This window comes from Malus sylvestris, chromosome 9, assembly GCF_916048215.2.
Source record: "Malus sylvestris chromosome 9, drMalSylv7.2, whole genome shotgun sequence".
In the NCBI taxonomy this organism is placed as follows: Eukaryota; Viridiplantae; Streptophyta; class Magnoliopsida; order Rosales; family Rosaceae; genus Malus; species Malus sylvestris.
In genome coordinates this window covers 19,582,270-19,599,165 of record NC_062268.1, presented here as the reverse complement: position 1 = coordinate 19,599,165, position 16,896 = coordinate 19,582,270, and the positions used below count along the sequence as shown (strand labels likewise).

At 37.4% G+C, this 16,896-nt stretch overlaps 1 protein-coding gene across 1 annotated transcript; it reads left to right on the top strand.

The window, feature by feature from the left end:
- Positions 1-1,970: 1,970 nt before the first annotated feature.
- Positions 1,971-9,560, top strand: LOC126634445 (probable CoA ligase CCL8). The gene is made up of 17 exons (XM_050304970.1): positions 1,971-2,298; positions 3,306-3,472; positions 3,590-3,778; positions 4,270-4,459; positions 4,558-4,646; positions 4,788-4,859; positions 5,608-5,658; positions 5,799-5,906; positions 6,358-6,456; positions 6,730-6,822; positions 6,953-7,030; positions 7,390-7,494; positions 7,823-7,913; positions 8,202-8,275; positions 8,432-8,611; positions 9,085-9,138; positions 9,244-9,560. The coding sequence occupies exons 1-17, from the start codon at positions 2,142-2,144 to the stop codon at positions 9,286-9,288; spliced, it is 1,842 nt and encodes a 613-aa protein (XP_050160927.1). The 5' UTR covers positions 1,971-2,141; the 3' UTR covers positions 9,289-9,560.
- The last annotated feature ends 7,336 nt before the right edge of the window (positions 9,561-16,896 follow it).

The window sequence follows — 16,896 nt, the reverse complement described above, 5'->3', positions numbered from 1 at the left end:
AATGATGTGAACAAGGCAAGACTGACTTAGTAAAGCGTTTGGTATAGTGAGATTTCTTTTTGTCAAACGATAGATTTTGTTAGCTTAGAGATTAGATTAGTCACTGACGATGTTTGAACCCATGCCCTCATGCAAAGGCTCAAACTTGGAGTTTGAATGGTTGGGACGACAACTCTCTAGTCTTCCTCTTCTTAGGCTTTGATGTGGATGGTTTTTTTTTTTTTTTTTTTTTGAAATCAGGAAATATCAATAAGCGGGCAAAGATGTCAAATCAGTACAAAGAGAGCCTACACCGAGGCAAACAACCAATAACTACTAGGAAAGAGTAGTGCGAGGAGGTTACAGAGTTAACATGACGCTGCATCTAATGCTAGAGCGTCCCTCCACGCACTACCATAAACCCTTAAGGGGGACAAGGTAGACCATCGTTACACAAAACATGAACCAGGGAAGATGGGGGTCTATCTACCCACACATGATCACATACTTCCCTACTACTTTGCGACTTGGTTTTGGTCAATTGGGGCTTGGTGCCTTATGCGTCGGATTCTATCGGTTCAGATAGAGATGAGAGAGATTTGGAGGTGGCTATTGGTTTGGGAAGTGGGTGGCTGAGGGTAATTGTAGACTTGGTGACTCTTCTGAGATGAAGGAGAGGGATGAGGTAAGAAAGAGATTGAAAATTTAGGAGTTGGAGGTTGAGTGCATGTGTGATTGGTTTGAAGGTGGGAGATGAGGAAGTATGCAAGCAGGATTTTCTGGAGATGGGGAAGGTCTGTAGTTGTTGATTTCAAGCTCATCCCATTGCAAATCTTTTTGGGGTTTCTAGGTATTATAGGTTCGAATTTTGGGTGTTGGATTGGGTTTCAAATGGTTCTGGGAAGTGAGAGAGAAGTAGATGGGAGGGGCGAAGCCGAGCAGAGTTGGTATTAGCGGTGTGCTCGATTTCGGGGAGTTTCTCTAAGACCCTCTAGCGTAGTGTTTAGTTGAATTTAGTCGAGGCGAGTCTCATTAAAGCTAGTCCATGCGAGAAGCAAGTAAGGGACTATACTAACACTTAGTTCAATCATATCCAATGAAAGTTAGTGAGGGCAAACAAACACACCCTTAAAAATTTGGCGGCAAGCATAATTTCCACCATTTGCACCCCCACCACCTACCACTATTGTTGCCATTACCACACAATCAATGTTGCCTTTACATGACAATTAACCATTTCAACCACCACAAAAATATGACTAGCGTCACCGTTACCCTTAACAACCTCCACCATTATTTTTGCCACCATGCCACCCGAACACCATTGACCATCATCGCCACCCACTGACCTTCCACTACCTTTGCCACCCACCTTTTAACCACAAAAGCAAGTCAATTTCAACCAAATGTTAGATTTTTTAGCCAAAATGATTCTTAAGATTGACATAACTCCTCACTTTGGTTCATAAGATTTGAAATCGATAGAAGTGGTCCTTGAGTTTGTCCAGCATTCATCATTTTAGTCATTCCGTAAAGCATTCTGTTAAATAAGGATCACAATGACAAAATACTCTCATTTTAAAAAAATAATGGTCCAAAATGATTTGACAAAATTGAGAGTTTTTTGCCGTTTTATCTTTATTTAATGAAGATTTTTCATGAAATACCAAAATGATTGACGGTAAATAAACTCAGCGACTAATTCTATCGAATTCAAAAATACTAAATAAAGAGTTCGATCAATCTCAAGGATTATTTTGGCTAAAAAGCCCAAATGTCATGACACTGTTTTGCATATCTAGAACACTTGCAAGTACAATTTACCAAACGTTCAAGTGGTTTACTTTACAGCTTGCTACTTTCTAAACCCAATAAAACCGTTTTAGTAAAAAGCTATCAAATACCAAATTGCCTACCATCACAAGCAAAACCAAGGGATTAAGCACACGCATATAATGCCGGGTCCCCTCGCAAGGTTGCGTGTTTTTATAGCAGCATCTCGTACGGTATACAAGTCCTTCACAAACCAAACCATGAACTTCTCGAGTGAGGCTTGAATGCCGGCCAAACCAGTCTCCCCTCCACCTACGACTCCAACAACCAACATCAACTGATTGATTATTCACTGACAGTGACCACACCAAAATCTGCCACCCATTAATATGCTCCACCTCCACCTGTATTTGCGATCCACCGCGCCATTTAATCACCTCAACCAGCAACTTTTGAGGTCACTCTTCTCCTCCTCCTCCTCCTACCCACCTTCTCTCAGACGCACCCACCCTTTGCTCTGCTGGTCACACTCTCCGCATTTCTCCTGTAAGTTCGTTACTCTATGTTGTTGGTTTATTAGTTCCAATGTGCTTGTTTGGTTGCTGAGAAAGCTGGAGAGAATGAAAGAAAATGAGGGGAAATGCTGTCATTTTTTCTGTTCTTGGGAAAAATTGGAGGGAAGGACGAATCATTTTGTCTGGATAGGATTGGGGTTTATCGGTTTTCTGGATTGTGGTCCATCGTGACGGGTTTTCGATAATATGTTTTCAGTGGGTAATCAAACAGAGGATTGATATTTGTTGCATGTGAATATTAAGGACGAATCATTTGTGGGAAATTTGTGTTTTAATTCTCTTCCAGACGGACCAACTGCTTTTCTTTTCGATGTTTTCGTAGCAACACAAACAAGATTTTGCCGCTGTTTTGCTCTGAATTATTTTCAGTATTGAACTCCTAGCTTTAATCCAATTAATAAAAAGTCCTTCACATTTTAGGAGTTTGAACCCAGAAAGTTTAGTTTACCTCTGTAATTGGACCGAAATAAGATAAGAAAATACAGTTGGATTGGATGCTTCTAGTTGATCAAATTTACTGCATTCCCTTGAGCACGATATTTGATTGTTGATATCTTCTATCAGATGTACCAGTCACTTGGAATTTTTTACTTTAACGCATTGAAACTTTATTTTTGTCTTTGGATTTTCGGATGAACACGATGTGCCCCTTCAAATGTCCTTCACCCCTTCTCCAAAATTTGTTTCTGCTAGGAGTGCACTTTGTTGTGAATATGAAGTGGAATTCAGTTTTCAAGTTACACTGCGGAATTAAGTTTGGAGATACATGTTATACCATAATTTGTAAAGAATCCTCTTTTTATGTCTCTATCGAAAATGCAGGTGCAATGTTTGCTTATTGATTGTTTATCATTATTCCTATAGGAAGCTAGAAATTAGATGTTATGTATTTATTTTTGTTACAAACTTAGTTTTCTATATAATTAGCTGTTTCCTTTTTTCTTTTCTTTTTTTTCTTGCATTTTCAATCCATTGCAGCATTGCAATCTGGTTCATATATGGAGGAGTCAAAGGTAGCTAATCAAGGGTCTGATACTCATGATACTATTGCTATTCGATCTAATCACAAGAGTTACAGTTACAACCAACTAATCTCATCTGCATCAAGGATATCCAGATTGTTATCTACCGGTGAATTTAATGCTGTGAGTTTTAGTTTTTACTTTTCCCTCGAATATTTATTATTTCCCCCTCCTCCTCCGCCCCATTCTTCCCCTTCGGAACAATATTTTAGCTTAATCTTTGGTGTCTTTGGTGTACAGACTTCTTCAGCATTGATTGATGGTGGGAAGGGACAAGGGCATCTTGGAGGGGCTAGAATAGGAATTGTGGCTAAGCCCTCGGCTGAGTTTGTCGCTGGTATACTTGGGACATGGCTTTGTGGAGGTGTTGCAGTTCCACTCGCTCTCAGCTATCCTGAAGCTGAGCTCTTGCATGTCATAAATGACTCAGTGAGTCCCCAAATTCCCGTCTTTTTACTTTTCTGTCTCAACAACTTTTGTTTTTCTCAGCACTATTAATTGAATTAGTTTCTTATTAAAAATTATTCTCTTTCTTTTATGGATGCAACATATTTTTCATGATCTCTAAATTTTGAATCTTGGATTTAAAACTGTTGTAGCGGACATGGGTTTTGAGCAATAATGTTGTTGTTCATATTCAAACCGAATTATGTCTGCCTGATACCATACTAGTATTTTGATAAGAGTTTCTTCTATATTTTTGTTTCTAAATTTTCTTTTAAGTGCAGATTCAGAAAGCTTGCTGTATAGATTAACTTGGTATGATCTCTGAAACACATGTCATAAGTTGGAAATAGAAAAGGCTATATATGCACTAACTAGTCTTAGTTCATGCCGCCATACCTTATCTTCATCCTGCCTTTTTGCCTTTTGTTTTGGTCATAAATCTACCGGCCTTTAATCATTATCTACATTTACAGGACGTCTCAATGATACTGAGTACCGAAGATCATATGCAACTCATGGAAAATGTTGCTGCTAAATGTGCTGCCCAAACCTCTCTTATTCCACCAGTTCCCAGTAGTTCTTCACCAGAAAGTGCAGCTGGTAGTTTACAAGCAGGAGGACTAGATGCAGATGCAATTTTTCACCGGAATATAAAACAAACAAGTAAGAGAGATATTTTGTCTTTAAGAATTATGTGAATTTATTTTCTGTATTAGGATGCTGTCATTTTTATTGTCATGCTTTCATTTTTTCTTGCGCAGGTGAGGATCCTGCATTAGTCATATACACTAGTGGCACAACAGGAAAACCGAAAGGAGTTGTTCACACGCACAAAAGCATTGGTGCACAAGTATGCACTTTATCTATCCTTTCAAGCAAAGATTTAGCTATATTTTGTTTCACCAATAGAATAGTTGTCTGGTTAGGTGTAGGATATCGATTGGTGTTACTTATGGTTCTCAATTTTTCCCTGATCTTGACTCAATTTCAGGTCCAAACTTTGGCAGAAGCTTGGGGGTATACATCTGCCGATCAATTTTTGAATTGTTTACCTCTACATCATATCCTTCAGTTTTTGTGTATTTGCTTGCAAAATTGTATAGTTTTCAAATGCAGTCTTTGCTTACTTTTAGCTGATGTCTTCAATGTCTTCTGTTTCTGTTAGAAATTTGATTTGAAATTTTTAGTTGCGGATCTAGTTGGTATGTGGATTGGATTTTTTTTTTTTTTTTTTTTTTTGAGAAGAAACAATTTTATTAAAGAATAGAGAAATACACAGAAGTGGATAAGAAGTCCACCAACAAATTAGAAAGGAAAATCCCAATAGGATTTGGCTATAGCAGCCAATTCTAGACCTAGCTCATTTAACTGCTGCTAACAAATCCCACAGTATTTGAGATAGAGAGCAATTATTAAACTCTTTAGTAACCGAAGCCCAAAAAGATGCCCAATATTTTACTCTCCCCCAAAGTACTTCTGCCCCCACTCCAGTATAGTCTTCAAAAATCCTTTTGTTGCGTTCCAGCCATATATTCCAAAAAATTGCCGATACCAGGCAACCCCACAAAGCTTTGGATTTTTTCCCTTTTCCAAGTGCCTTAAAATTGGTGCTTAGTAGCTCAAAACACCCTTTAGGAATGACCCAACTTACTTTAACCTCCTGAAACAGTTTCCACCACAGTTGGATTGAGTAGGAGCAATGAAGAAAGATGTGATTTACACTCTCCTCCTTAGCTTTGCATAAACTACACCAATGTGGGGATAAGTGGTTTGAAACATGCTTTAATGGATCCTTGACCTATAAAATACATGTTCATGGGCTTTTTAATGCTGTACTTGCTCCCCTCTACGCCGGTTCCACGGTATGAGTCTTTTTTTTCCTTTGGTTGCTTTGTCAATTGTAGGCTTTTCCATTGTCTTCTTGGGTGCGTGCATGTTTTTGTGCACGTGTCTTGCTGCGCTATTCATGATAGTTCTAGTTGTTCTGTTTGTATTGTTGAAGGTTGAGTTTATGCCAAAATTTAGCGTAAGGGAAATTTGGCAGAGGTGGCGGGAAGCATATCCAGTTAGTGGATCTAATGCAGATGATGGCATAACGGTCTTTACTGGAGTAAGTGCACTTTGTATGTCAACGATTTTGATGCTAAAGAAACTCGCTATCTATGCAACATGAAGGTCTATTGCACATATTATAATTTCATAGGAATTCAAAACTTTGGGAAATGTCATCTTATATCAGTTATCTGCTGGTTGTTCATTTGTTTTATAATCTTCAATACGTAAATTGAAGAGTAAACTTGTTATGCATCTATTGCATTGCATGCAACATGAAGGTCTATTGCACATATTATAATTTCATAGGAATTCAAAACTTTGGGAAATGTCATCTTATATCAGTTATCTGCTGGTTGTTCATTTGTTTTATAATCTTCAATACGTAAATTGAAGAGTAAACTTGTTATGCATCTATTGCATTGCATGTCTCTGCATACTGGTTTAGTTGCAAAATAGTTATCTTTATTTAGTTGGACTGCAAGTTATATTAGCTTTGTTTTGTGTAGGTTCCAACCATGTATGCTCGATTGATACAAGCTCACAATGCAATGGATCAAGAGCTAAAAGTTGCCTCTGCCTATGCTGCAAAACAGTTGCGTCTAATGGTAAGTAGCCTGAAAGCTGTTTCTTGCCCCAGTAACATTTTTGTTTTTAATTTGTATTATGAAGTAAGATGTTTTTTTTTTTAAATATTTATTACTGGATCTTTACCAGAAATGCATATGACAGTTTATTATTTAGATACTAACAGCTATAACGCCTGCAGTGAACTGCCCTATTGTTGTGCAAATTGTTCTTTAAATTCAGATTTGGTCCTTCCTCTGTATTAGAGTCTTTGGTGAATGCCCATGGCTAAGAACCTTATATCTTTCTCATAGATGTGTGGTTCCTCTGCACTCCCTCTTCCTGTAATGCAAAAATGGGAAACCATCACAGGACATCGTCTTTTGGAACGTTATGGCATGACAGAGGTAAGTGATATCTAGTTTCATTTACTTTTAATTACTATTATCACTTTTTGAAGAGGTTCATGCTGTTTAATATTTTCCAAACTGAAAAGATAAGCTAAGCTTATATATATATGGTTTATGATGTTTTTAGTTTGTCATGGCAATATCAAACCCCTTAAGAGGTGAGCGGAAAGCAGGCACGGTAGGAAAACCATTTCCGGGTGTGGAGGTGAGTGGGCTACAGTTTGCAAAATATACTTCTGGTAGCAGTATAACTTTTAAAAGCCTTGTGAAGGAAGCTTTTGCTTATACGGAATTTTTAATAGTGGCCCTCGAACTGAAGGAAACCACTGATAATAGCGAATCATGAGCATTTAATTGGTGGACTTCTTGTTGCTTATTCACAAAGAATAATTAGCCTGGTCCTCTAAACATCCAGTAAATTGTTGATAGAATGTGGTGTCATGTCTCACAGATTGGAGTTTATACCATCTTAACAAGAAGTAACTACAAATTATATACATATTATATATACACACACATATATTTATGTTGGACTTTGTCTATATAAATCATCATCTGTTATAGGTAAAGATTGTTGCTGAAGATGAAAATGGAAGTGATGCTACAGGTGTTGGTGAGCTGTGTGTCAAAAGTCCTTCATTATTCAAGGAATATTGGAAGCTTCCTGAGGTAATTTCTCATATCATAAAGTTGATGCTAAAAAAGGTCGTACCCAGTGCACAAGGCTCCCGCTTTACGCAGGGTCTGGGAGAGGTGAATGTCGGCTAGCCTTACCCCCATTTTATAAAGTTGATGCTACATGCGATAAAATACCCATACACTGCACACCCACTCACACACGCACACACCTTGCGCATATATGTATGTGAGTTGTCCAATAGTATTGACTTCTGATTGAAGATTGTAAAATGGGGTATATCTATTATACATATATGGCAGAATGATATTTTGAAGGGTCTCAACAAATTTCTCTTACGCCGTTGTGATCGTAGTCTAGGTAACAAAGCAATCATTTACAAGTGATGGGTATTTCAGAACTGGAGATGCTGGTACAGTGGACGAAGATGGGTACTACATCATATTAGGACGTAAGGATATCTATAACTCGCACATGATACTCCAATTGATGCATTCTTTCAATTTTTACTTTTACAAGTCTCAGATTATCCTGTACGAGATGGACCATTAAAAAAATGATGGCATAAAAAATTTGTCGCGTCCCTGTGATTTTGTTGCTTCTGGTTAACAATGCAGATAATTAAAGGACCTCTAACTTATGAATTCATTTTTCAACAATGCAGATAATTAAAGGACCTCTAACTTATGAATTCATTTTTCTTCTCCTCTCCTCTCCTTTTTTTTATGACGTTTATCAGGTACCAGTGCTGATATCATGAAGGTTGGTGGATACAAGTTATCTGCGTTAGAAATTGAATCAGTTCTTTTACAGGTGGGTTTTTTCACCTATATTCCTGTTTAGGCTGTTTTGTTATAGATGTGCAACAATTTTGTTTTCTTTGCGAGTCAATCTATAGAAACAAAAAACAAGTAAAGTGATGAATGAAGCATTGAATCTTTCTAACTAAAACCACCCGTTTCTGTGTAGCACCCAGCTGTGGAGGAGTGTTGTGTGTTGGGCTTACCGGACAAAGACTATGGAGAAGCTGTTTGTGCAATAATTGTGCCAGAGGTGGAAACAAAGAGGAAGCAAAGGGAAGAACTGAAACCTGCTATAAGCTTGGAGGAACTATCCTTTTGGGCTAAAGACAAACTTGCACCATACAAGGTATTATTGATCATCATTCACTTTTTGTTTTTCTTCGTCCAATTAGAGCTATAAGACCACTCTTGTTTTGTCGATAGTAGCCTTCGCTTCAGTTATCTAGTTATAAACATTCAATAATCATGACTGATGATACCATGAATCATGATTAACTTCCAAATGCTCATCTCATAACACAAAGCCCCTTTCCAAAAGCTCCAACATTATATATTGTCAGCATGAAGTAAAGTCGGCAATTCCACTATGCCTTTTAGTGTATGAAGTTGCTAGGTCAAGTTCCCCGCCTTCATCCATGTACCTTTATTCCTTTTTGTAATTGGGGAGGGTTAATGGAGGTGGTGGGGGATTAAAACAGTATTACCTAAACAAATTCTTGATGAAAAAGCATTTAACGTATCCTTTACAAACACATATATTTCAAACAATGGAACTATATTCGCACTACAAATAACGGGATCTACATTACACGTTTCCAGATACCAACGCAACTGATTCTGTGGGATTCACTACCTCGGAATGCTATGGGAAAGGTAATTTACTTTTTGATTTCCATGTTTTCTGTAAAAGCATTGTACTCTCTTGTTTATTTACTCATAGACTTGTAAGGCGTATTAACATTGTATATCTGATCGCAGGTGAACAAGAAAGAGTTGAAAAAAACTCTGGCTTCTGACCAATAGACTTGATAGGAAACTCCGAAAAGGAAATTAAGAAGTTGTGGCACACAACATGAAGTTTTGAAATTAGAGGTTTGAGTTCAGCCTAGGAAGCATCCTTGTCGCGCGGTTAGGGGATGTGACTCGTTTGAATGCAAATCCGAATATCTGTTTGTTCATTTTCTTTCTGGTATATGTTTCTGAATAAAGAACAAAGAGTAGACATGTACGAATGATTCAGTAAAATGTAATTAAAGACGGATTTTGAATATATATATAGCTGAGTTATGAATTTATATGTAGGAAAGGGATCTCTCAGGATCTCATCCTCCTAATCCACCAAATCAGGAATCCATGCCGTTGAAATTTGATTCAATGATTGAAGTTATTATAACTTTTAAAGTGGACTCCTATTTGTAGTCGTTTGATCAATTTTCAACGATATGAATTTCGTGGATTAGGAGGAAGGGATCCGGAGAGGATCCCTTTCCTTATATATGTACTGAAATCCCTTTTAATTAAGAAGGAAGGAACAATGGAAGGGAAATAGGAGCACCCCAGTGAAATTCTCCATTCATATAAAGTAATTTCCCATTGAAAATGTCTTATTTCCCTTCCATCTAACTAAAATTGATGTCATCCTAATAAGGAAAGTTTGCTAAGGTGGAGAAAAGGGTCAATGCCAATGGATATAAATTGAAAAATACATAAATATGTCAAATAAAAAATAATTATGAAAAATGAAGAACCCTTAGTTGGTAATGGGGAAAGTACCCGCAACAATTGATTAAATTCCAATTACCATCTAATTTAATAAATAAAATACATTTAAAAAAAAAACCAGAAAAAGGAAATTGGCCAAGGCCCATGTGGCTATTGATGAATAGACCCACTTCAGTGTTCTATTTTTTCACCCATTTTATAAACTCACTCACCATAAAAATTAAAAAAAATTAAAATCTTATTCCCCCACCCCTATAAATCCTAATTCCTTGAACTTCCTTTTTAGCAACATACTGCAAGTCAATAGGACAAAGTAGATGATTGGATGGAAACTAATTTAATAAAACATAAATTTCTGAAAAAATTTGAAGAATTTTCTAAATTCATATTTCCAAAATTCTGAAAAATTCCAAATACACTCAACAATGAGCTGCCTAGAAAATTGGATGGAACCTAATCTAATGAACTTCGAAGAAAAATTGCAGATTCGAAAATAAAGTGAAATTGGTGAAAAGTCAGATTCAGAGAGAGAAAGAAAGATTTACGGCGTTGATCAAATGCCATAAAAAATAATTCTATGACGCCTAAAAAGTGCCATCATGTTCATGGCGTTTATTAGGGACGAAGAGAGAGAGAGAGAGAGAGAGAGGAACTAATATACACATATATAGAGGGGATGAAGTGAGAGAGACGGTGGCCAATGGTGGAGATGTCGTGGCGGTCGATGTAGCCGAGAGCAGTTGAAGCCGAAGAGAGAGAAGCAAAGGCGAGAGAAAAACGGGATAAGGGCTTAAAGTTCTTTTTCTATAAGAGTAAACATGTTATTAATATTTGGCCAATTTTTTTTCGTGATTCTTGTGGTGACATACCATTTTCAATATGATCTTTGTGGTAAAAAAACTTTTAATTTAACCCTCGTGGTGGGTGTTGTTAGCAATTGAGGTTCAAATCCAAATTTCCGTTAATCTTCTGTTAAATAATTTCACGTGACTATCACATGAGGGGTCAAATTCGTCATTTCAATCCAAATTACATCTTATTCAATGGACATCTAGTATAATTTAGGGTTTAACTGAAATTAGATTTTACAAAAAAAATTAAAAAGTTAAAAAAAGAAACTTGAATGCGAAGATTGAAACTAAACCTTTAAAACCACGTCTATGGCTAGGAGAAGAGGTGAATGTGAAGTCGCGCCTAATTTCTTAGGTATGGTTTAATTTTGTTTGGAAATCCTAATACTTCTAATATACCATTGTTTTTTTTTTCAATGCCAACACGTCTTTGATCATGAGTTAGAGTCTTAGTCTTACTTGAATTTTTATTCTTCTATCAATTTGTACCAGTTTGAATGCATAAATGCCTTTCATTTTTGTCTTTAATTGGTAATGTGGTTTTATGTAGGCCCTAGTTGGCCAGTACACAACCTTTCCATTTTTTTTTCTTAATCTTCTTTGAATTTTAATTCTTTTAACTTTCTTACTCTCTTGAAGTTCATATGTGGAGGGCGGACATGAAGATTGAATTTTCTGCAATGCCTTTCATCCATTGTCTTTAATTCTACAATGCTTTTCACCCATCTGAATGCATATATATTGCATTTCACCCATTGTCTTTAACTCTTTAAGTTATTATTGTACATATGTGATTTTTCTGCATTATATAGGTTGAGATACATGCGCTATCAAATTGGGTGATGGTTAGTGATGGTAGAGGAGGTCCATTAGTGGCTATGGTGGTGGCTAGGAGCCTGAGATGAGATACGGGAACTGTTGGGTTTTTTTTTTTTTTATCTTTACAAGTTTCTTTTATTTGTAATTTTATTTTAATTCAATCATGTTTTTGTTTTTTTATTTTCCGAAATAAATAAACTTAATTTTGACCGATACACATGTGATAGTCAATGATTTTATTTAACGGAAGATTAATGGAACTTTGGATTTGAACCTCAATTGCTAGCAGGGCTCACCACAGGGGGTTTAATTAATAGATTTTTCACCACAAGGGTCACATTGAAAGTGGCGTGTCATTACAGGGACCACAAAAAAAACAAATGGCCTTAATATTTTATTAAAAGATGGGTGGGAAAATATGACACACCCCGACCGAGATCAAGGCATGCTGGTCGTCACGTGAGAGTGACGTAGCCATGTGCACAGTGCGGAAGCAATAATGATAGGAAATATACGAATAATTGGAAACAAGTTACTAGATTGCACTACTAAACAGGAAGTGATAGGAGTTATTTACAAAAGTAAACACTCATAATCAGAGCATAATAAGTCTAGGTGCAGTCTAGTAGGACAAGTACTAATTATACAGTACCAGGAATGTCCCACTATTATTTAGATAGGTCAGAACTGCCGACGCCCTCAAGCCACCAACAACAAGCTTACTTAAAACCTGTAGGGGCGCAAAACAGAAAACGTGAGTGGGCAAAAACAAATGTTTTACAAAACCATTTCATTTAATAACATATCTAACCCATCGCTGTAAAACATGTATAATTTTTCCCAGAATCAAGATATAAGCATATACGTAAATATATATGAAATCAGATCAATTCAATTTATACTTCACATAATCATATTCAAATGTATGTCATGCCAAGATATAATAGAGTAAGCAATTCAGGTAAGAATAATTTCATAGAAATATAATATGTGAGCCGGAACCCCTATGGTAGTCTGTACGGCTGAATTCATAGGTCAAAAGTTACTCTAGCCGGAGTCACTACAATAACCTATACGACAACATACTGCACAAGAGTCAGAACCACACAAAAAGGTCTATACGACAATAATGGGTGTAATATAATTATGCTCAATACTACTCTCACATAATAGCTGGGCGATAAATCGCTAGTCACCTACGAGTCAGAACCATAAATAAGGTTTGTACGACAAGACTGTGCACCTAAATTGGATCCAATATGAGCATACAGTGCGGAAGGTGACATAATAAACAGGCATGTGCCATATCTATGGCTAAATCACAATCACCTTAAATGCAGTTTATGAGCTCAACATTATTCAATCACATATCACATCATCGATGATTCACATAACCAAACCCAACTTACCTGAGCTTACCTGAGCGTTCACAGCACCACATTTATATATATAAAGCATCACATACCAATTCACGTATGAATTATAAACTTATATGCATGGCATTTATGGCATACTATTATTTAAACACATATTTCTGGGAAAATATCAAGCATATAAATATATATTGAAAATCAAAAGCCCACTCACTGGTATGTCGACGGGTCGTAACCCCCGAGTAGCCCGTGGATACGCTCGTCCTTGGGATAAGTCTCACATATATGCGAATTAACTATAAAAACGTTATTTTAAAGCACATAGACAAAACTAACTAATAACTTCTCATACATAGCTTAAATTGGGTATATAAATATACCACAGTGACCTACACAACCTTAGGATCATCCCCAAATTTTCAGAAATTTTTTTGGAAGCTTCACACGCCCCCACGCACTAGCGAGTGCATGGCAAAACACGCCACCACGCGCAGGGAATCCTTCCTAACTGCCGTTAGGAATATTCCGTTAAAACGCAACGGTAACCGTCCAAACTAACTGACGGCGTCAGCATATTCCGTCAAAACTGATGGATTATTCTCTGTCTTCTCTGGCGAGTCACCAGTCGCCGGTGACTTCGTCAATTTCTGGAAAAATACTTAAATCGTCCTAACTTCTTCATTTTTGCACCATTTTTCATGAAATTTGAACCATTGGAAAGCTAACAACATGTAGAATCACGTTATACCATTTTAAGCCTTGAAATCCATTAGAATTTACCTGAGGAAGCTCATAATCCGGTCAACTTTGAAACTAGCTATCCCGACGTCCAAATTTATCCAACGAACCACCCCGAACCTCCTAAAGCTCTCTATGAGCTTGAAATTCCCTGAAACCAACATATTTACGTCCACATGAATAGTGACCAAAATCGGGGCTAAGGTTTCCACGTGAAATTGAAGGTTTCCTTACCTGAAATTGATACCTTTGAACTCGTAAAGTCCTCGCGAACACAATGGTACAATTTTCTTCCTCGATCTGTGAGGTTTGAGAGGTCTTTGGTGTTTGTTCGTACAAGAAGAAGGAGAGAGAGAGTCTAAGAGATGAGAGAGAGAGCACGGGAATAAGAGAGAAGGAGTGAGTGTGGTGTGTGTGTGATCCACGTGGTCACCAATCCAAGACCACATAACAACCTCTAAGTCTCAATATGTCACACATACACACTACCATTTTCCCGTCCAAGGATAAAGCTGTCATTTTACATCACTGGTAAATGAATTTCGGGACGGGCTGTGACAATCTCCCCACCTTAGAAAATTTCGTCCTCAAAATTATACATAACAAATACATCCACTAATAATCATAAAACAAGCGTGGATACATCTCTCTCATTCGATCCTTTGTCTCCCAAGTAGCTTCTTCCATTGAATGATTTCTCCATAACACTTTTACCAAACGCACTGTCTTATTCCTTAGTTCCTTATCCTTCCAATCCAAAAGAGTCATTGGTTCCTCATCATACGTCAAATCCGGATTAATTTCCAAAGGTTGAGGAGGAATTACACGTGAAGGATTTGAAACATAATGTCGAAGCATCGAAACATGAAACACATCGTGCACTTTGCACAACTCTAGAGGCAACTCAAGCCTATAAGCAACCTCAACGACTCGTTCGATGATCATATATGGTCCAAGGTACCTAGCACTCAACTTTCCTTTCTTTCCAAATCGTACAACACCTTTCCAAGGTGATAGCTTTAGAAATACCCAATCACCTTCATTATACTTTCGATCAATGGTCTGCTTATCTACTAAGCTCTTTTGTCGATCTTAGGCCGCTTTCAGGTTAGACTTAATTACCTGAACATTTTGAGTAGTCACATCTACAATCTCAAGGCCCACTAAAACTCTTTCGCCAACCTCTGACCAACATAGAGGTGTATGACATGATTTCCCATAAAGTGTCTCAAATGATGCCATACCAATACTCGAATGATAACTGTTGTTGTAGGCGAACTCCATCAAATCCAAACAATCATGCCAACTATCTCCAAACTGCAGCACTGAAAATCTCAACATATCTTCTAATGTCTGTATCGTCCTCTCAGATTGTTCATTTGTCTAAGGGTGATATGTCGTACTATAAAGCAATCTCGTACCAAGAGCTTCTTGGAATGCTATCTAGAACTTGGAAGTAAATCTAGGATCCCGATCAGAGATAATATTAACTGGCACACCATGGTACTTCACAATTTGTGATATAGATAACTTAGCTAATTGGCTTAACGAATACTTCTCCCTCACTGGAATGAAATATGCTGACTTCCTAAGCCGATCAACTACCACCCAAATGCCGTCATATCCATTTTGTGTACGAAGAAGCTTGTACACAAAATCCATAGTAATATTTTCCCATTTCCACTGTGGAACGGGAAGTGGCTGCATCAATCCAAACAGCTTCTTCCTTTCAGCTTTAACTTGTTGACAAATGGCACACCTACTCACATACTCGGCAATTTCTCTTTTCATACCTAGCCAATAATAAAATGGTCTAATGGTATGATACATCTTAGTGCCTCCTGGATGCATCGCATATGCTGAAATATGTGCTTCATCCAAAATTTCTTTCTTTAACTCTTCATTATTCGGCACATACATTCTACTTTCCTGCATAAGCATACCATCAGATTCTCGAATCCCGAAATCTCTCTTTTTGCCTTGATTCCTTGCTTGAATTATATCACGTGTCTCCTCATCATTCATTTAAGCCTCGAGCACACAATTAATTAAAATTGGCCTAATTTGAAAATTAGCAAGCAAGGCTTCTTCTCGATTTTCCACTCCCAACTCCACTCCAGTGGATCTCAAATCTGCTAGAAGAGGAACATGACAATCATAAATGGCATTAAGTCTGGTTGGAGTCTTCCTACTAAGTGCATCCGCCACTGCATTTGCACGACCAGGATGATACTCAATAGTACAATCATAGTCACTAAGTAACTTAATCCACCTCTGCTGTCGAAGATTAAGATCTCTCTGAGTAAACAGATACTAAAGACTCTTATGATCTGTGAAGATTTTACATTTCTCACCATAAAGATAATGTCCCTAAATCTTTAAAGCAAAGATGATAGCCACCAACTCCAAATCATGTGTAGGGTAATTCTTCTCATGAGGTTTCAACTGTCTCGAAGCATAAGCAATCACCCTACCATGTTGCATCAATACACAACCCAAACCATTCAAAGAACCATCACCATAAACCTCATAATTACCGCTATCATCTGGAAGTGCTAGAACATGTGCATGAGTGAGATAATACTTCAACCGTTGGAAACTTTGCTCACATTTATTATTCCACTCAAACTTAACATCATTTCGAGTCAACCTCGTGAATGGCAAAGCAATCACTGAAAAATCCTTAACGAACCATCTATAATAGCCTGCTAGGCCAAGAAAACTCCGTACCTCGGTGACTGTTTGAGGTTACTCCCAATTCTCCACAGCTGCCACCTTTTGAGAATCCACTTGAATGCATTGAGCATAAATGACATGTCCCAAAAATGCCACTTGATTCAACCAAAATTCACATTTGCTAAATTTAGCATATAGCTGGTGTTCCCTCAAACTGCTTAACAACAACTTCAGATGTCTAGCATGCTCAGCCTTAGACTTAGAGTATACCAGAATATCGTATATGAAGACAATAACAAACCTATCCAAATATGGCTGGAATACTCGATTCATCAAATCCATAAAAGTTGCTGGTGCATTAGTTAACCCGAATGACATCATAAGGAACTCATAATGACCATATCGAGTCCTAAATGCGGTTTTAGGGACATCTTCATTTTTAATCTTCAACT

Bases quoted from the DNA above. Each gene is read 5' to 3' on its own strand.
- LOC126634445 (XM_050304970.1), top strand. From the start codon at position 2,142: ATGCTCCACCTCCACCTGTATTTGCGATCCACCGCGCCATTTAATCAC. The intron at 4,860-5,607 runs ATCCTTCAGTTT...TATAAAATACAT, and splicing joins ATTGTTTACCTCTACATCAT to GTTCATGGGCTTTTTAATGC. The intron at 7,031-7,389 runs GTGAGTGGGCTA...CATCTGTTATAG, and splicing joins AACCATTTCCGGGTGTGGAG to GTAAAGATTGTTGCTGAAGA.